This window comes from Microtus oregoni, unplaced genomic scaffold, assembly GCF_018167655.1.
Source record: "Microtus oregoni isolate MIOR12 unplaced genomic scaffold, Mior012 000000F_ref0000247, whole genome shotgun sequence".
NCBI lineage: Eukaryota > Metazoa > Chordata > Mammalia > Rodentia > Cricetidae > Microtus > Microtus oregoni.
Genome location: NW_024543059.1, coordinates 41,006,482 through 41,026,976, shown reverse-complemented (window position 1 = coordinate 41,026,976; position 20,495 = coordinate 41,006,482). Strand labels below are relative to the sequence as shown.

At 42.2% G+C, this 20,495-nt stretch overlaps 1 protein-coding gene across 1 annotated transcript; it reads right to left on the bottom strand.

Annotated features, from left to right (window-relative positions):
- Window positions 1–1,675: 1,675 nt before the first annotated feature.
- LOC121461712 (STAM-binding protein-like) lies at window positions 1,676–16,532 on the bottom strand. The gene is made up of 12 exons (XM_041672941.1): window positions 16,480–16,532; window positions 15,623–15,750; window positions 14,909–14,991; window positions 13,700–13,914; window positions 12,075–12,153; window positions 11,729–11,821; window positions 11,104–11,305; window positions 7,879–8,003; window positions 7,023–7,160; window positions 4,098–4,210; window positions 3,109–3,208; window positions 1,676–1,732 (listed from the first exon to the last, which is right to left on the bottom strand). The coding sequence occupies exons 1-12, from the start codon at window positions 16,530–16,532 to the stop codon at window positions 1,676–1,678; spliced, it is 1,386 nt and encodes a 461-aa protein (XP_041528875.1).
- Between the last annotated feature and the right edge of the window lie 3,963 nt (window positions 16,533–20,495).

The following is a 20,495-nucleotide window of genomic DNA, read 5'->3' as shown; positions in this document are numbered from 1 at the left end:
CGATTGCCCAAAGGAAAGCCCAGCATTTGTGTTTATCTCCACTAAAGCCCATCAGCATTCCAGAATGGATGGGATAGGGGCTAGTGCTGCACCCCTATATGACAAGGTATATAGATAGCTCCTTTCAGGGAAGTTGCAGTCATTTTCTCTAGAGGTGTAGAGAACGGGAAGTTGCCAAAGATCCAACAGAATTCAACAAACATGCATATTTAAAAAAAGTTGATTAAACTCAATGGATTGTTCAAAATTGAAAATGGAATAGGCAAATTGTCTTCATAAAACAAGGCCCTGGACACCAAGTCTGACAAGTTTAGAAATGGAGTTTTAGATGGGGTTAGAGGACTGTGGGAGAGGAAGGTAAGGACTAAGTATGATCAAGATTTATTATAGACATACAGGACAATTTCAAATGATAATATATAAAGTTTACAATCACAGCAATTAAGTCTTTACTCCCAACACTTGGGAAGCAGAAGGAGGTGAATTTTGTAAGTTTCAGGTCAGCATGGACATATAGTGAATTTCAGACAAGACATTCCTTCACACTGAAATCCAGTAACAATAAAATAAAAAACAGAAAAAGTAAAATGAAATAAAGGAAAATAAGCAACTAGCACAATCAGGCCCACCAGTGCCTAGCTAATTCTATTTGCTGGCAACCACAACTCTCATTTAACTCGATCAGAAGGAAAACCCAAGAGTAAAATTTACACAAAGTAAAATTTAATCATATAAATAGCATTTTTTAAAAGAACTGCAAATCTGTTTCAAAATACACTTTAAAATATAATATAACCTTTAGTCAAATTTATGGGAAACGACAATGCTTTCTGGAGAGATTCTTTGTTGAAGAGGGCCAACATTAACAGAGAATGCGCACCCCACACAGTTCATGGTCTGCTGTCTTTGTCAGTCTGTCACTGATGGTGATTTTGTACTGGGACATCTCTTATGCAGGACACCAATTTTAATGATGTAATCATTAGCTTCAGTATTGAGGTCATCACATCTAGGAAACTTTACAAACTTCAAAGAAAGGTTTTTCAGGTAAACCGAGTTCCCTCTCTTTGCCAGTCATAGTTTAGAGATGTGTTGTGTTCTCTTTGGTGGCCATAGTGGTCAGTCAGGAGGATGCTCATCTGGACAACATGGTTACCAGATTGGCCAATCTGGATGGGCTGTCGAGTATGAGGAGGGGGCGAGGTCTAAATCGTGATGTGGACTAGACAACTCTGACACAATCCACAGAGCTGCAGTCATCATCTCTTCTTTTCCGGGGCTGGTGAGGTGGTTCGCTTTGTTCCAGAAGTCCTTATTCCACATGTGATGCTCTGGACCCTGATTCAGGGGGGATGGGCTTGGCCCTGCCTCAATTTGTTATTACAAGCACTCGTGGCTTCCCAGGGGAGGCCTTGTACCCTCTCGGGAATGGATGGGAATGGGGTAAGGAGATAGAGAGGCTAGAGAAGGGGTCTGAAGGGGAACTGGCATTGGAATGCAAAACAAAAAATTTTAGTTAAATAAAAATAACAAAAATAAAGTTGTTAAAAGGAAAATAACACATAACATATATACACATATATACACACACATACACACATGCACACACACATACACATACATACACACATGCACACACACACACACACACACACACACACACGCATGTTTCCACTCATCGCAAGTCCGTGATGGTCACACTGCTTTTTTGGATGATTACGTGACTGCAGTCCTGCAATTTGAGAAAAGGAGATGTGGTTAAGGCTTGGAAAACTCCTGTTTTTTAAACAATGTATAATTTTACAGTATACCAAAAGAGAGCCTATTGTGACCCAGGCTAGAATGTATAACCAAGGTAACTCAGAAAGGTACTGAAATTATTCTCCTGCCACTAGCTCTCCAGTGGATTATAGGCAAACACCTCCAAGATAGATTTCAGTAGTGCTGGGAAGTGAGTCCAGGACCTAGTGTCTGAAACGGGAACACTCCTAGCTAAGAAACATCCCCAGCAATGAGTCTGTGATGTAAGAAGCTGACAACCTCTTCTAACCAAACAGGCACTAAACTCAAATGTGCAAGTCCATGGAGACACAGAATCAAAATCACAGGGTCTATTTTAAAAGACTACACAACGAAGTTACAAAAACAAACAAAACCAATGAATTACATACATGTTTTACCAAACAGCTGAAATTTCATTACATCTTGTTTAATGTTAGGATCGGGAGTAAGATGCAAACTAAATACAATTATACATGTGCATTTATTATGTTACAAATAAAACATACACAGAGTTCTACCTCTTAGAATTAGGACTCAGATCCCAGGATCTCAGCCTGCCTTGAATCTCCGTGGCTCTTATCTATTTTATATGACAGGGTTCTGGTCCTATCACTATGTTGCTGCATTTCTTCTGAATCAAAGTGAATAGATAACTCCAGGCTAATGTGAAGTAAAGTGACAGAATCTCATTCATATGAGTCTGATCTGACATCCTAAGGTCTGGTCATACATCATCTTATCACAGACACAACCTGAGAGAAGAAACCACCTCCCTAGGCATGTGATAACCCTACAAATCTCCAGAAGGGAATATGCTTAATTTACACATCTTACATGGCTTTTCCTTGAGATTCAGATCATCAGCTGAAACAGTATCTGACATTTATGAATAAAAATTAAAATAGAATAGGTCTTGTATATGCTAAAGAATTCCATAATTTGTTGGTTATTCCTTTACCCCGTGTTACTGGGGATGGAATCCAGGGCATCAGGCATACTGAGCACACACTCATACCCCAGAGACCACCTCAGTTCTTCTTCCTTTATCATCTTAACTACCTGCAAAGTACATAGTATTGGTATCCCCAGATATTAGGAAAAGAGGGCAGGACTGTCTGCAACATCAAAGACAGTAAGTGACCAGGTTGCAAATATGAAAAACGTATTTCCACTGCCCACTGCTTCTTAGATACACAGTTATTGTGGATTTCTAGGAAGGTGAGTAATGAGGCTGAACATCTATGAGGCTCAGAAAGGAAGATAAACTTATTGGCTCTATGTCCTGACTGGGAACGTGACCGCAATTTCTTCTACGCAGATACGTACACTGAATAGGACTGAGTCATGTCTATGGGAATGGAACCCCCTCCGGGGACAGAGTGATACTTCTTCCAATCCAAAAGGAGTCAGGGTGAAAATTCCAGTTCTGAAAATGAGAAAAAGCAAAATCACAGTCAGGCAGATATCTTCCCAAGTCTCCTTCCTTTCTCTTATTTTCATCTTTCTTCTTTCCTCATCTCTCTCCTCTCCTTTCCATGACCTTTCTCCTTTCACTTTCACTTCTCAATCCCGTCTTCCATCCTCATCTCCTTTCTTTCCTCTTCCCTGTACAACTCCTTGTCCTTTGCAGAGGTCGTGGAACAACTCCTCCTCAACAGTTACTCTCATTGTTGTTCTGTTAGACTTTGTCTTTTGGTCGTGGTCCTAATTAACCTCCCCTTTCCTGTTTTCCTTCTCCTCCTCCTTCCTCTCCTTCTTACTCCTCCATGTGTACCTCCCTCTCTTGATCCCATTCTTGAACATTGCCCTAAGGATACAAAGGGACTCAACAGTAGAAATGGGAAGGAAGAAGAATCATGCAATAAGTTACTTCTGTTCAGGTCAATTGTTGTGAGGAACAAATGGGGGCTGTGCTCAAACCAGGGACTACTAGTCCCTGTGGTACAACATTTAGGGTACAAAATTATTACAAAAGAATGCAGGATGATGCATTGCTTTCCCATCACTAGCTCTGCTGAGGAATTCGAACTACCATGTCATTGGGGACAGTAAGAGATGATACTTGTATGCAGTGTCCAATGTGTCTTCATCCTCTGTCTGTTGGAGTCACTTATTGAGGGGTTGTCTTAGAAACACTTCAGTGGTTGTACAATATCTTTTAAGAGCCGCTGATGTTAATTAGAATGTGCACCTCAAAGGGAGGCTTTTCTACCAATCAGTTAAGACACTCTGGGTATGACTTAATTTTTAAGGTGTTCTGTGCCATAGAACATTTTGCTCATGTACCTTTTCAGACAAGAATCCTTCATACTCACTGTTTGTATTTGGGTGAGCACACCACTGCAATTGATTCTGGCAGCATTTGTTGATAACAGAAGTGTGTGTGTACGTCCACACTTGACAAGAAGGCTGGCTGGGTGGGATGAGTCTGAGAAGACAAAAGAAATAAAAGTTCACAATGAGAACCATCCCTGATCCACTGAGGAAGGCAGCCAACAGAGCTCCAAAAACTAGCTCTCAACAAGATTTCCCAAATCTTGCCAGGGAAATACTCTGTTCTGCCTCCATTTTCACCAAGAGTTCCCAGGACTTCTTTAAGCATTAGTTCAACAGTCTCTCTGGGTTATAAGCTCCCTGCCTTAAATCCTACCTCTGAGAATGGTATGATTTCTCTTTATTTGAAAAGGAGCCCAACCTGATGTGGTACAGTACACACAGTATTATCTTACCCCACTTCCCTTCCCTCCCCTCGAACCTTCACTGGCTCAGCAGGTGTAAACACATATGCATGCCAGCGTGGGGATGAACCATGCAGATGTTTACTCAAGCAAATTAGATGTAAAAGACACATAACTAATTATTGTCTTTCAAGATAGAAGCAAAGGTGTAGTACTGATAGCATGGAAGCAGGCACACTTCAGGGATGAACGTGAAAGAAACTGTGGAAGAAACAGAGCAAGAGTGGATCGATCTCACAGAAAGCAAGTTGGAAAGCTGTACCAGGTGCCCAGTAATTTCCTTTTTCCTTCTCTAAGTGGTATATGCACATATGTTTCCTCAAGGAGGCATTAAACTAAACTCTTCCCATATACACACTCACAACTAAGCTATACTTTAAAGTATCAAGCATTGTTAAACTAAAAAAAGTCAAAGAAAAAAGCAAAATCAAGAACAAAAAGCTAGACAAAACTGAGCCATGATCAAACCATTTCCAAATTCCCATACAAGCCAGGATTCTAGACTCAGTTAACCCAGATGTGCCAAGAGTGGCCTCATCACTCTTTCTTACCCTAATATCTAGGGCCTAGAAATGAGCACCAATATGATGGTCTAGAGGGAATCCACAATTGCAATAAATTCATCACATGATTTTTTTGACCAATGGTTTTTCATCCAATAGTCTCATCCTCCTGAATTCTTTGACTCTAGGACTGTGCCAGTACACCCAGCTTTCTATGTTTTTTTTTTTTAATCTTGCAGTCACTGGCCACCATGGCTTAAAACTCATTATCCACCATCTTTAGTGAGCTACAGATCCAGCATAAGATCTGAACCCTCTTCATAATGGAACCTGTCCCTGAGTCACATGCTGAATTTCTTCTACCCCTGTCCCTGCTGTGTGGCTTCTGAGAACCCCATAATCCATTCTCCTGCAAACTTGTTGCTCTGTCAGGCCACATGTGTTCCTCTTCTCCTCTTTAGATCTTCTCCTCTGCTGTCACGAATCACTTCTCTTGCAGGCAGCATGCCCCAATTACCAAGTTTAGTAAGTCAAATCCAGTTAGAAGCAACCAAGTTCCTTCTGCTGTCTTCACCTAGCTTCCGCTAATGACCTTTCATCTTCTCTCAATGGTCTCATGGATGGGATATCTCACAAGTACCTTACATTACACTGAAAGGACTAAACCCCACCTCCAAAGTCAGGCTTTCTCTATTTGCCCTACTCATGGTTATGAGAGATCCCTGCCATCCCTGTGATCCAACTCTAAGCTTCCCTTCTCACAGACCATACACCCTCTAATCCTCAGCTCCTGGATCTCTGAAATCACACATTCCTGAATACATGGCCATCACGCTCTCATCATCATTGGAAGTCAGCAGCTCCCAAACATCAATTGACTCTCCCACTATAACCAGTCTTGAAACTCCTTCATTTAGCTTCTGGACTCTGGCTTTGGTCACATCACTGTTCTGCTGAAAATAACCCAAAGAGCTCCCCCTTTCCTCAAAAGGACCACTGTTCTCATGCCCACACCTGACAATTGAGAGCATGGCTTTGAAGAGTTATGCCAACAAAAATCTGCTATCCTTTTCTGATACCAATGACAAATCCCAGCCAATGAAGCTGCTCTCTGACATAGGAATGCTCCCCCATGAAGCTGTCATTTGGCCCCTCTTTATTATTCATCATAAATCAGCTCATATGAGATTCCTCTTCCTCTGAAACCCACAGTGCTCTGGGTTTACCTCCTGGAGAATAGAGCAGACTGCACTCTGCCCCATGGGAGCTGGTGCTCCTTCTCTGTGTGATCCCCCACTTGTGTCCAGGCACAAAGAACAGATCTCCATCTGCCATGGCATATTATTGTTAGGCAAAGCAGTAAAGGTTTGTGCAACTGAAGCATGAAGACACAGGAATCTGTCTTCAACATCAGAATTTCCCAAATTGTGAGGAAAAAAGTACTTGTGGTCTCTCAAAACCTAGAAATAAACACCTGAACGTGGCTTACACCTTTCCCATTCCAAGAAAAACTACTTGTTTATGTAATTTAGGTTTTGACAATGAGGGAATCATTTGGAAGGACTCTCTAGGGAAGAAACTGTGTTTCTTAATGATCGCCACAAGCCTATACATCTTTTCCAACTACTTGCAAATGCTGAATAAAGGAGCTCTTTGGGTGTTCACAAAGCAAGTGTTTCTTCAAACGTCAACATTCAATCATTAGAAAGAATTCTCTTGACTTAGCTACATGGTCTCTACACCATGTTCTCTTACATCCTAGGGAAGCTACCATTCTCCCCCCACTCACAAGGAATTGGAACTTTGAAGAATTACTTTGAGTAAGAGACAGAATTAGAAAAGCTAGAGATGCACCAGGAAATGCACCGTGGCCTCAACCGTGGAACACTAGTGACTGCATATGCTCAGAGCTGGATGATCTGGCATGGACTGACTCTGTGCACAGAAGGATGTAGGCAGCACAGTGAGAAGAGGCCAACACAGAGGTCAATTTGCTTACATGGATCCAACCTAGCGTTATAAGACCAAGTTCTTCTTCTAGGAATAAAATTTCTTCTTCGTTCTCGGCTTGGCAATAGTCAGGTCCTCCGTTTTGCATGGGAATAATGATATGGGAAATGATGTACTTGTCATTTACCTGCAGAAAGAAAACAATTTGTCCTGGCACTGTCAATCCCCCTTTCTCATAATACAAGGAAGTGAAGCCCCCACCCCAGTAAATGACTCTTAGCCTCCTCCCTCACCTCAGGGTCTCATCACCTTGACTGCTCCAGTGCTTCGCTGGGGTACTGTTTAAAAGCACTGGCTATAAGCTGATCCTGAAAAGTCCCTCTTATCACATCCTGGGCCTATGGTCTTTCCCGAAGCAGCCAGTAGGTCTCCTCAGAAATCTTAAGGTATTTAATGTATATCCCAAGGCTTACCACACAGTGAGGGCACAGACCAGGCCACAGAAGGAACTGAGTCTTCCTCCTTGTAGAATTAGTCAATTTGCATGTCTCCATGCTTCATGTCTGCCTTCCTGCCTGCAGCCTGCCTGCTTTTACATCAATGCCTCACTCTGTATGTGAGCTTGGTTTGAAATTGTAGGAAGCCTCCACCCTCAGTTTGCAAATGACTGGGATTATAGGCATTAACCACCAGTAGAATGGAAATTCCTAGCTACACTGTTGAAGCCAATTGTTTAATTCAAGAGACTGAAAAGTAGCCAAATAAAAAGTCATCAAATTTAAGGTGGCCAGGCCTTGTCACCCAAGGTTTCCTCTGTGGAGTGATATGTATGGACACAGTTCCTGGATATAATCCTAGGTAGAAAAAAAGAGTCTCCTGTCAGGAATGAGTTCTCATATCTTTACCAGTTTGCCGCATAGCACTCCGCATGTTTCTCTCTTTCTTTTGGTGTTCTCCCATGCTGAACGGAGGAAGTTTTGACATAGGTCCTTGGGAAGGACCACAGGAAGGAGGCCTTTGGTGTTCTGAACTGTAATGCAAAAGAGAGAGAAGTCTGAGGTTATAGGGCCTAATATCCCCGAACAGAGCTCATCCCGGCAGCCTGGAGATAAAAAACAATATAATTGAGATTCTCTACAGGAGCCTCCCTCCCCATGAGTGAGCCATAAAGCAGGCATGGAGTATCTTCTCTAAGCACTTCACACAGCTATATAGGAGCCATATGCATGAACTTCACTGTCTGCTTGAGAGGATGGAACAACATATTTCTGGTGAGTTGATCATATAGACATTTTTATGTGGGTTCGCATACTCAGTGGGAAAAGTCCACTCTTAACTCAGGTTTGTAACATGGAGCCATCTGGGAGCTAAAGAGGACAGACAGACAGAAAAGAGGGAAACTTCCATTGTGTCTCTTCTGGAACCATGATTCAGACATCCAGTTCTGCCAGACTCTGTACTCTCAGGTATGGACTGTTGTTTCCCTGTATACTCACGGCTCTTGAACATGAGTCTCGCTAAAGTTGCTTCCATGGTCTGTGCCAGATATAGACTGAGCCAAACTTCTAGTATCCAGAACTTCCACCTTGAGGAAATCCTGTTGTGGGCATGCTCAGTTGTATAGACTATTTTACCCATCAAATTTTAAGTGGATACACAGAGACTTTTTCAAGGTCATACGACCATAGACAGTCACAATAGGGAACATTGTAGGGATGGGAGAGACCCTTGAGATCCTAGACCTACAGGGCCATCCATATGCACATAAAACCCAGAAAAGTCACGGCCCCGGACTGAGTGAAGATTGTTTACTGACCCCAGTAAAGTTCCAGGGACAGGTTGTCGATTTAGCTGGGACCAGTTAATCCTTTCCTGATTGTTTCTCCCAGTCCAATAGGAACTGAAGAGCCTCCTCCTGCTCCTTCCACATACTGTGCTTATGTGTAGATTGCCGAGTGCAAAGGCTCAAGGCTGGCCAAGCCTGACTCTCTTACCTGGATCTGGAAATGTGTACTCTTCACTGTGTAGGCTCACAGCTGGGGAAAGCTGACTCTCTCGCCAGTGTCTAATTGAGAGACACTTCAGAAAAGCCAGCCCTGGTGATGCAAACTTGAAATTTCAGCATTTGATTGCTGAAGAATCAAGACCTCAAGTCAGGCCTATTCAGGCTATAAAGCCAGATGATACAAATGACAAAAAATAAAAATAAAAAAATAAAATCAATGAACTGAAATATTTGATAATTTTTCTCTGCAATTTTGTAGATTTCCCTTTTTAACTTATGAACTGTGTGTGTCCATGATCTGTGTGTACTCTACAGAGTGAGCTCATTCATGTGTGAGCCAGAATGCACAGGTGCTTCAGCACATCTACAGATGTGTGTAACGCTCTGGAGTGCTGGCCTACCCTGGCCATTTTTAGTCCAATAGAATCTTTTTTGTGCCTCTGTGTCTGCATAGCTAGCTGTGCTTTGAGAAAACAGGTCTTCTCCTGTCTCCCCAACCAATCTCACCTGAAGAGATGAATGTAGAGGTGGCCAGCTGTACCCTGTTGTCACATGCTATCTGGAGATTCCGGCTCAGGTCCTAACACTGTCACACTAGCCACTTATGAATAGAGTCACCATCTCCCTGGTGCTATTTGAGATTTTCCTATGAGTGTCTGCCAAATGCTGAAAACAATCTCATGCAACTGAAATTCCTTTACCTTCACATCTCTACATTACACCATAAGAATATCTGGGAGCCTGACTTTCAAAAAGTGACCGTGCTAGCATATTCCTTATCACGGGAGATGGTATAGTATTTTCTTTATTGAGCTACACATTTTTCTCTGCTCCCCATTTTATCCCCATACCCTTCTAACCTGTCCCATGACCCCCACACTCCCAATTTACTCATGAGTCCTTATAATTTTCTCCTTCCTATATAGATCCATGTATATCTGTCTTAGTGTATTCTTTGTTTGTTGGTTATCCAGGATTTAGGACTGTAGATTTGTTTTTATTTGATTTATATAGAGAAGCCATTTATGAATTAGTACATACTGTATTTGTCTTTCTGAGTCTGGGTTACATCTCTCAATGTGTGTTTTTCTCGATCCTTGCATTTGTCTGCAAATTTCAAGATGTCTTTACTTTTTAATGCTATGTAGTACTCCACTGTGTAAATGTACCACATTTTCTTTATCCATTCTGTAGTTGAGGGGCATCTAGGTTGTTTTCAGGTTCTGGATATTACAAATAGTGCTTCTATGAACATAGTTGAGCACATGTCCTTGTGGTATGTTTAGCATCCTTTGGGTATATACCCAATAGTGGTATTGTTAAGTTTTGAGGTAGATTGTTTCGTATTTTTTTGAGACATCACCATACTGATTTAAAAAGTGGCTACACAAGTTTGGACTTCCACAAGCAATGGAAGAGTGTTTCAGTTACACCAGATCCTTTCCAACATATGCTGTCATCAGTGTTTTGGATCTTGATCATTCTTACATATGGAAGATTGAACCTCAGAGTGTTTTGAGTTGCAGTTTTCTGATACCTAAGGATGTTGAACATTTTTAAGTGTCTTTCGGCCATTTGAGATTCATCTACTGAGAGTTCTCTGTTTAGCTCTGTACCCCATTTATAACTGAATTTATAGGAGAAAAGAAAACATATTAAACAAATAGTGCTGACATAACTTGATACCAACATCTAGGAAAATGTAAATAGATCCATAAGTAGATTGGGAAAAGATCTTCACCAACCCCACATTGGACAGAGGACTGATCTCCCAAAATATAAAAAGAACTCAAGAAACTTGGTTCAGTATTTTCTTAAACTGCTTCTTCAAATCTCTACAGAGCTCTGCAAAATGAACATCTTAATTCCAACAAATTCTGAGGAAACTAATCTGGCTTAAAATAAGCTAAAGCCTATTTTTCCAAGACAGTCGGGGGTGGGGGGTAGGAAGGAAAGAGACAACACTCATCACGCAAGGTTCTGTTACCACAGCAAAGTGAATCCATGGACACCAAAGGAGGAGGAAATGGAAAAGGGTTGAAGCACTCTCAAATTTGTGTGGCTGGTACAAGTGCACTGGCTTATTCACAAGGCTTTGTCGAGTCATGAGCCTGTGGTGACTTACTGGGGCTTTTCTCCTCCTTAGACTCTGCACAAGGAGGTCCAGACTTTGATGTGATGCAGTCAGTCTCTGTAAAAGCTCCCTGTGAGTCATACACCACTGCTGTCTGAGGAGAACTCTGATTGGTTAATTCTGTGGAGTCTTTAAGGATACTTCTGATATCCTCCAAGAAGGCCTTGTCCTTTTCCACCTCTTGTCTTTTTTTCTATAGAAAGAGAAACAGGTTTAGGCTAATACTTCAAATCTCATAAGAAAAAGCCTTGTCAACAAAGAGATGAAAAAGTGTATTTGTATTCAATCTGACGTCTCAACATAGGGTGCATGTGATGCTTTATGAATCTGGTACTAATGAAAAATACCACCATCACTTTACCCAGTTGCTGTATAGTTGTCTTAAGTAACAACTAGATCTCAATACTCTCAGTACCCTACTGTACTTTGCACGTGTGTGTGTGTGTGTGTGTGTGTGTGTGTGTGTGTGAGCGCGCGCATGCTTGCGCGTGCATATATGTTGGCTTTGGTCCTAGTCATTGGACTACAGACTCCACTGAAAGAATACAACACAGTCCCATGACACAGGCTGACTTGGTGACTCAAAAACCACCTGTCTTCATGCTCACACACTGACCTTATCTGCCAGGTACTCTTCATATTCCCTGCCATAACGTTCTAGTATTTTGATCTTCAGGGTCTCAGCTTTTTCAAATGCCTTATTTATACACTGCAATAAAAAAAACATAATGGTGAATTAAAACAGTTCTACTGTCAGAAAAGAGGGAAAGGAAACAAGTGGGGAGAGGCAGCAGTGCCTTGTGCAGGACTTGCTCCCCATCTCATGCCATCCCTCTCCCCTGTACTGCTATGCTGAGGCAGTATCAGCTCTCCTCCCACCCAAGGTCAGGATCTGTCCATTTTCTCTAAGTCCTTACTGCTCTGGAGATTTTAGATCAGCCATATAGACAATGAAGACCTACCTTTTTGATTTTTGATTTTTGTCTTTGTGAAAGGATGTTGTCATATTCTGGGCCTTTTCTTAGTTTCTCCACAAATAGTCTAAAAGAATAAAGCACAGTGACTAAGATGTACATAAGAGTTCCAGAAGTAAGCGAGAAGGGCACACCCTGAAGCCCCACATCCCTTTCCCTCCCAGGGCCCGGAGAGAGAAAGGTCCCCACTGTTCTGCCGACAGGGATGTTCCACAAACATAAGTTATCAAGAAGTATAGCTAAACTGACATGGTGTGTGCTTGTTATCCCAGCACTCAGAAGGCAGCAGATAGACTTAGTGGACTCACAGAACCTTGAGAAAACAGGAGACCATTTTCCAGAAGTTCAAAACAGGAAACAGTTGTCTATTTTTTCTACTCCTAATAACAACATGGATCTTTGCTCATATGATACCTTAGTGTATTGTTTCCTTCAGGACATAGTCTCACCTCAGAGAGCATTAGGTAAGGACAGGAGATAATGGTGCTCAGAGCTAGGGTGAGCTATCCTGTGGAACCCAGTGTGATTCTCCACCCAGTGTTGAAGTAGGTTAGCTAATCTGCTTCAATACTCAGGTAAGTTCAAAACCAGTAAAGATTCTTGAGTGTGATAAAATGATGTTTGAGAGAACACATGATTGCCTTGACAAGAGTTATTTTTCTGTAGAAATAAGAGAATATGAAAATGATATTTACTGTGATCTCAAGGGATTGCCTTCAACTTGCAGAACACCAACAACGGAAACCAAAATGAACCCTTGTTCTAGAAGTGGCACAACCTGAGAATTGCAAACTGTGGTACCTGAGCTCAACTCTAACCCTGAGCTTTTTCTTCCTCTGTGGACCAGGAAGGTGATGTGCCTCGTCAGCACACAGAGTCTTCAGAACATCAATGAAGTCATGCCCAGGGAGCTCCTCTCTGGTGCCTGAGCTCCTTAGGGTCACATGCCTTTGTCTCCTTTGGTTCTGTTTCACAAAACTCAGACTAGAGATGACTGGTGAGACCCTCATTGTCTTTTCCTTCCTCATACACAAAAAGATTTTGTCATTGAGGATATAGGAGCTATTCCCTGGTGAGAGTTCTGTAATCTTGTAGTTATTCTGCCTACCAAATTATGATGAATGGCGTAGGGACTGTGTTGAGCCACAATGACCCCAGGTAGTCCACAGTCCTCTGGTGATGGTTTAGCTACAGGATAGGCTAACCTCTTCCTATACCAACCAATAGGCTACAGGATGACGAGCAGAGAAACCTGGGCTCTGCTAGACACAGCAATAAGTCTGTGAATAGACGCCTGGGTCGAGACAAAGCAATCAAAAGACCCAGCAATGCAGACATGTCTGTTTACCTGCCATCTCTTTTGTCTAAAATATGCACCATGTGGGGACAAGCTCAAGAACTACTCATGAAGTCCCTTTTTGGTGATACCAACAACTTTGGTCCTTGCGTCTTTGAATAGCAAGGAAAAACATGTATGCGAGCTGCCAAAACTCTGAATAAATATTGTCTTTGTCAAATTCCATAAGGTAAGCAAGGCTGAGAAGCATGAAAAGGAGAACAGGGGGATTGAGGGATCAGCCACAGAAAAGGAGATAAAAGCTGCAGGTTCTCACGTTAAAAATTTGTGAAACGTTATAAAAGCTTCCTGTAGGAGCCCCTGCTTCTCGTATTCTTCTGCCATCTGTAGGATGTTTTTCTTCAGGTGGACATATGAGAGCAGGGGCAGTTTTTTACTGATCTCCATGTTTTGTCCCAAAAGACTTAAAGTCTGGAACCTCTCTTGAGGTGGGAGTGTTATATCCTCATGTCTGCCGATGGTACTCCGGTTCTGAGACAGAAAAGAGAAAATGGGGAACATCAAATCGCATCTCCTGCCATCTTGTCATCCAGCCAGCCATTCCGTCATCCTAGCAGTCTGGAACACACACACTCACACACACACACACACACACACACACACACACACACACACACACACATTGTGTGTGTTAGAAACCTCTCACTAGAGAAATTAGAGCAAATAAAACACCACATGTGGTGACTCACCTCAAATACTCTAGCGAACAAATCAAGACTAGGATCCCCTTGCCATGGTAGTAATGTGATAGAGTAGGTACTACAGATGGATATCTCTGTCTCTTGATACAATGTCAAGAAGAACTTACATAGCATTTTACTTAAGGGACAGAATCTACAAACAGGCTATTGAGATTAGCACTGGAAGACTTTGCATAGCTATGAGTGGTTGTGCACACATCAGAGGCTTGTGCATAAGCTTTAACCCATCAGTTACCACATGGGCTCCTTCTGATATCACCAAGGCAATTAGGGAACACCCGAAATTGGAGGAAGCCCTACTCATGCCTTCCACAGTGCAAATCCCAGCTAGAAGCAAAAGGATTTGTGATGGGTTTCCTTAGAAATGTAATCAGTACCCATGGTGCTCAAGTCTTCAAGAGCATTTTAGTGACAGTGAAGCAGGAAAACTCAGTTCCTGATGTTAAGGTTTTCAAGAATAAAAGTGAGAAGAAAGAGAAGGAAATAAACCTTTGTGGACAGCACAAGCCTGCCTTGAATGCTTTCCAAGTGTCAGGGTGTTTGAGAGCAGAAGTGCAATGCATTCTAAAGACAAACTGCTCACAGTAGTGACCTGTTCTCTGTGATCCCACTACTAACATATGGAAAACGTGAGACATGAAAACTAGGGAGGAAATAAATGAGGAAATAAATGAGGTTCACCAGTTCAAACACAGAAAAAGGCTCCAGGCCTTTAAATTCGTAATATATGATTGACCCTGCTCTTCATCAGCAATGAGACTTACCTTATTTGGGGCTCTAGCAGAGAAAGGTCCTGTAATACCTGGACAACATTGTTGGTCTGTGAGCCAGGGTTTCAAAATATCACCTGTAACCAGATATACAAGTAGTTAGAAAAGCAAGACCTTTCTTTCTCTCATAATCAAGGTTAATTCATGTTAATTAATGTATTGCCAAACTAATGACCACTATGGCCATGGAGATACAGGCTTTTAATCCTGTAATTCAGGTGATGAGTTTGTGGTGGTAAGCTGGATTTTGAAAAACTGGGATTGAATCAAAAATGTTTTTCTAAGAATTTACAATTGTGATCAATTGAAGATAGCAGTAGCTGCTGACATCCTCAGAAGCACAGAGCAGCTCCAAGGAGCCTGAGAGACCCATGCAGGCTCAGAGGGGAGAGGAGGCAACAGAAGGTGAGTCTGGGAGAGCACCGTATCTCAGAATCAACTAGAAAGGACAGGTATTATAGGAAGATTACTGTAAAAGTGTTCTCATTAAACTGAAAAAAAAAAACGGCTGAGCAGAGTTTCAGGAAGCATCAGAGAGAAGTGAAACTAGAGCTGCTGAAGCTCACACTAATGGAGAAGAGGAAGGGTTCATGTTCTCGATGAGGCCTTTTCAAAAGACCTCCATGGACCGTGCTGAATCTGAAGGTTATGTTGGTGTCCATAGTCCATGCCATCACCAGAAACCATGTGGAAGTCAATGATCTGTACTGTCAGTGGCTGTGATGGGCAAGGAAGCTGCCATTGCACTGGTATCTGCAAATTCAGACTCATAATTGAGAATGTGAAACATGTCACAGAAGCCTTTTCTCTTCCCCACCATGAAAAAAGGAAACAGTCTAGATAGAAGGGAATAAAGAGAGTCCTTAAACTGTGATAAGGATGCTGACTGTAGCTCTTCACACTTGATGGCTGTGGCAGAAGGGGTGGCTGTTGGTCATGGAGGACTCAGTTATCTTTAAAGGACTGGCCAGTGAGACTTTAACCATGCTCCAAAGAGTATAAGAACAACACAAATTAGACCTGGTACAGTCTTTTACTTTTTCTCTTTTGAATGGCCACAAAGATGGATCTAGGAGGATTCGGAAGATAGTAGGATTGGGTATGTTGTATAAATTTTCCAAGTAATCAATTTTGACCACATTGGAAAAAGATTACAATGAATTTCAACTTAAAGAAATATTTCTTTAAAGCTGGACGGGGTTTTACTTTCTAGGATGTACTCTCCAGGAACACATTACGCCACAGATGTTGCTGGACATGAACAAGGGTGACTCAGCTACCTCAGCTCCCAAGCGCTTAGGGACACCTGAACAAGCAGTCCCGACACGGATGCTACTTTTAGAGAGTGTTTGGAGGATCACAGCAGGGAACACGATCGCTCCTGTGCCATGAAAATGGAACACAGACTCAGTTCTCTCTCTGGAAGGTCCATCCTAAGTGTAATCCACCGATCCATGAAGGTTGCTCACTGGTCCCTGAGTAAGACACAAATGCCTATCTAGCCAGATGAGCCAAGGTTCCCTGCTCATGCAGGAGTGGCAGATGTGGCCACCGGCTCCACTCACATGCCAACAATGCTGTTCAACAGCACTGGAGGCGCACTGCTGCACTGGGTCATCTTGACTCTGAGCGTGCCTGTCTGCACATCCAGTCTTTCTCTACTTCTGTGAAAAAACCCTCAGCAAAACATGCCTGGCACTTTCTTTACACTGTGTTCATAAGCAATACATCAGTGAGCCTAGAGTCCAGTCTGTCAGTTATTCCACTGTGAAATGTGAAGATCCATTCAGTGACAGAGCAAATTCTCATCCCTAAATTATAATCCCAGATATGTGAGGGCCAAGATTATAGTTAGGCCACCAGTCATAGCTCAGTAATCCAGTAATCTACCCATGCTTCTACACTGTCTGGACTTCTCAGAATGAATGAAAGTATTGATTGAAAGTTATATTGAAATTTCTTTCCTTACCAGACATGGTTGGGAGGATGATATGAACACATTTATAAGAATCAAGTAAAAAGACAACATTGATTGGTTTCAGAAACAAACAACAAAAAGTTGCATACATGCCCAGGATCAGAGATACTGGATCTGGAAAAAAATTAAGTTTGTTGCATCATAAGGACCCAAGGCCATTCAGGTACTGATTGGCTTAGAAGTAGAATGATATCATAAAGCTACACTGGTACCCTATCCAAGACTTCCTGAAAAAAAAAATCTGATAAATTAGAGTTTTGTTGGGTTCCTATTTTTAATTTGTAGCTCTATAGTTCTTTACACTCTGCAAGTCTGTACTGTGTCTAGTGAAGAAAATTACTTTAATGGAGCAAGCAGCTTTAGCTTGAAAGCTGATCGGAAGGGACACAGGGTCCATCACACTTCCTACAACCGTTGTGTTCTGTAGAGATCAGAGAAAAGAAGGACCCAGCATTGTCTCTCTACCCTTTATATTCCAGCAAGTAGTGAGTATGCAGAAAGAATTTCACTTTTTGTTTCAGGGATAATTTTGACTTTGTGGCCTAAGATGGCTTGTAATTCACAACACATCCTAGAATTGCCATGAACCACCTCCAATCCCCCAGCTTCAGCCACCTAGGTGCTGAGATTTCACCCATGAGCCCAGACACTCAGAACTGTTAGTACAATATGTTTATAGAATGCTCATTTTCAAAATTGTTAAGGGTCACCAGTGTTCAAGGATCAGGAGAGGAAACCAATGGTGTCTTTCCTGATGAGCTGTAATCCTAGTGACACCCTGTCCCAGCCTCAGTGTACTTCCTGGTCTATTAACCTGCGTGTTCAGTAACTCCATCTGCTTGCCATGTGCTGAGGATTTTCTACTCGGTGTCACCTATAATTTAGTTTTCTATAAAGTCCTTTGACCCCTTCAGCATTCAGTCTCCAGTTTCTGTGTTGCCATGGGTAACACCTCCGTGTTCCATGCTCTCCCTTCCTTCCATCCTTCTATTTTCTCCCCCTCTGCTGCAGAGTTCTATTTTCTTGACTGTCTGCAGGTCCACATGGCCTGTTCCTTTTTAAACAGCTCAAACTAGGTTTTCCAAGACCTTCAGCCTCCTTCCTGCCCTGTGCTCCTACATCTTCTCTAGTTCTCTTTAATCAGAAGACACTAAACATTGGCGATATTAATTTTTAAAAACCGGTTGGTTTTATTTTATTTCTTCAGAAATGGTCTTCTATAACCAGACTATCACATCTCTATGCAGCTAGAGCCTGGCCTGGTTGCCTTGATTCTTCTGCCTCTGGCTCCCAAGGGTTGAGATTACAGGGATATGTCACCACACTCTGACTATTCATTTTAGGAGTTTGTGTGGAAAATGGGCTAGGGTTGTGTGGCTATCTGTAAAATGCACCAAAATTAGGGTATGACCTCCTTTATCAGGAAGGTGCCTGTCATTGTACCAGTGTGCAAGTGTCACAGAAATCACGTCTGCTTCTATACCTTTGAGTGTCACAAACAGCCGTGCCTACCAGCAAAAGAAAAAAAAAACTTTCCTGTCCTCCAAAAGCTTCAGGGAAGACACTAGTGCAACATCAGAAAAGGGACATTTGCCTCTTCAGAAACGTTCAGCCAATCTCAGCTTGATTGAACAACGCAGTTATATTCTTGAGTCCTCTCATATCTGAACGCTGCTGTTGAACAGCACCAACTGTGAAGTACTATTGTGGAAAATATGTGGAAGGAGGAATCATGGCCCTTAGTCACATTGTCTACATACCCAGCTCTCTCTCTGTGTCTCTCTCTGTGTCTCTCTCTGTGTGTGTCTCTCTCTCTCTCCTTTCTCTCTCTCTCTCTCTCTCTCTCTCTCTCTCTCTCTCTCTCTCTTTCTCTCTCTCTCATTCAGCTGAAACAGTCCCAGGACTCTCTGGTTTCCTTCTCTACCTGTGTTCCTAAAGACTCAATCCCTCAGAGAGCCCTGAACCCTGTCAGCCTCTTCTCTCAACAAGGAAAGTGAAGACACATGTAGTGAGAGGGCGGGAAAAATGCTCTGTCCAAATTCACAGTCCTAGGAGATGTCAGAACTAAGCCCATAGTTAGGGCACCAGCTTGGTACTCAGCACTTTACCCTTTATCTCACATGATTTTGATGCTTTACAATTTAGGGAGCTTTCCAATTAAACAAGCATTAAAGTTTCTTTTCCTACCTGACATCTTCAAGTCAGGAAGTCAGGAACCAAAAAAGAAAGAAAGAAAGAAAGAAAGAAAGAAAGAAAGAAAGAAAGAGAGGGAGGGAGGGAGGGAGGGAGGGAGGGAGGGAGGGAGGGAGGGAAGGACGAAAGGAAGGAAGGAAGAAAGAAGAAAAAAAGAAAAACAGAAACAAAAACAAAAAAACAAAAACAAAAAAAGTAGTAGGATCTGGATAAAAGGATGAGAAAACGGGTGGATGGGTTTCACAGCAAAAAGTCACGTGTGTGCACGATCAAAGATGCTCAGCACTGAGGCAAGTTTGGTCAGTAGGCTCCATGGTAACCTCAAAACTCTAACTGGTTCTCATTGGCTAAGAGGGCCAATGATGTCATAAAGCAGGTGAAAGTCAATATGAATCTCAGAAGCCATGTGTAAAAGTGACAGAGTGGACACCTGCAGGAAGACAAGAGCAGCCCTACATGGCTGCAATCTGTGCATCTGAAAGCACACAGCCCAGAATTGACAGCTTCTGTTTCCAAAACACTAAGTTCAGGAATCGTGAACTAACTTCACTTGTAATAGTTTCTGACAAGTGGTCATTAATAAAGTTTAATCAATAAAATCATTCCACATGATTTTCACATTTTATCAAATAGCATTAATGTATTTCTATGCACAGTGATGTCCTTAGTGAGCATCTTAGTTACTGTTTTAGTGCTTGGAAGAGCCACAATAATCAAGGCAAGTATTCTGACAGGAAAGATCTAATTAGGGGTGTGTTTACAGTTAGAGTCAGTTATGATCATTATATCAGAAAGCAGAGATCCTGTCATGGCTCTGCAGTATAGCTGAGAGCTTTTTATCCTGATCCACAGGAGGCCTGCTGAGTGAATGAGCAAGGTGTGTGTGTGTGTGTGTGTGTGTGTGTGTGAGAGAGAGAGAGAGAGAGAGAGAGAGAGAGAGAGAGAGAGAGAGAGGGGGGGGGGAATTGGATGGGCATCATAAACCTCAAAACTACCCCCTTTGAAACACCTCTTCAAAAAGCACTCTACCCCTTTCCAAACAGCCCATCACTGGGTAGGAAGCATTCAAATATCAAAGCCCTGAGGGGTGGACATTCTCATTCAAACCATCAGGAAGTGAAAGTGGAGGGAAGGAGACCTAGAAGCTGAATGAAGACAGTCATCCTGAATGTTTGTCCTTCAGTCTAATTAGCCAAGTGACAGTGACTTTCAAAGATCAAAGGCCATGACTGGTACATTTACACAATGGAGTATTACTTATCCATTAAGAATAACACCACTATATTTGGATGCAAATGGTTGGAAACAGAAAAAAAATCATTCTAGGTGAAGGGACTCAGACCCAGAAAGATAAATAGGGAATGGATTCATTTATATGTGCATATTAGCCATTGAAGAAATGAAAACCAA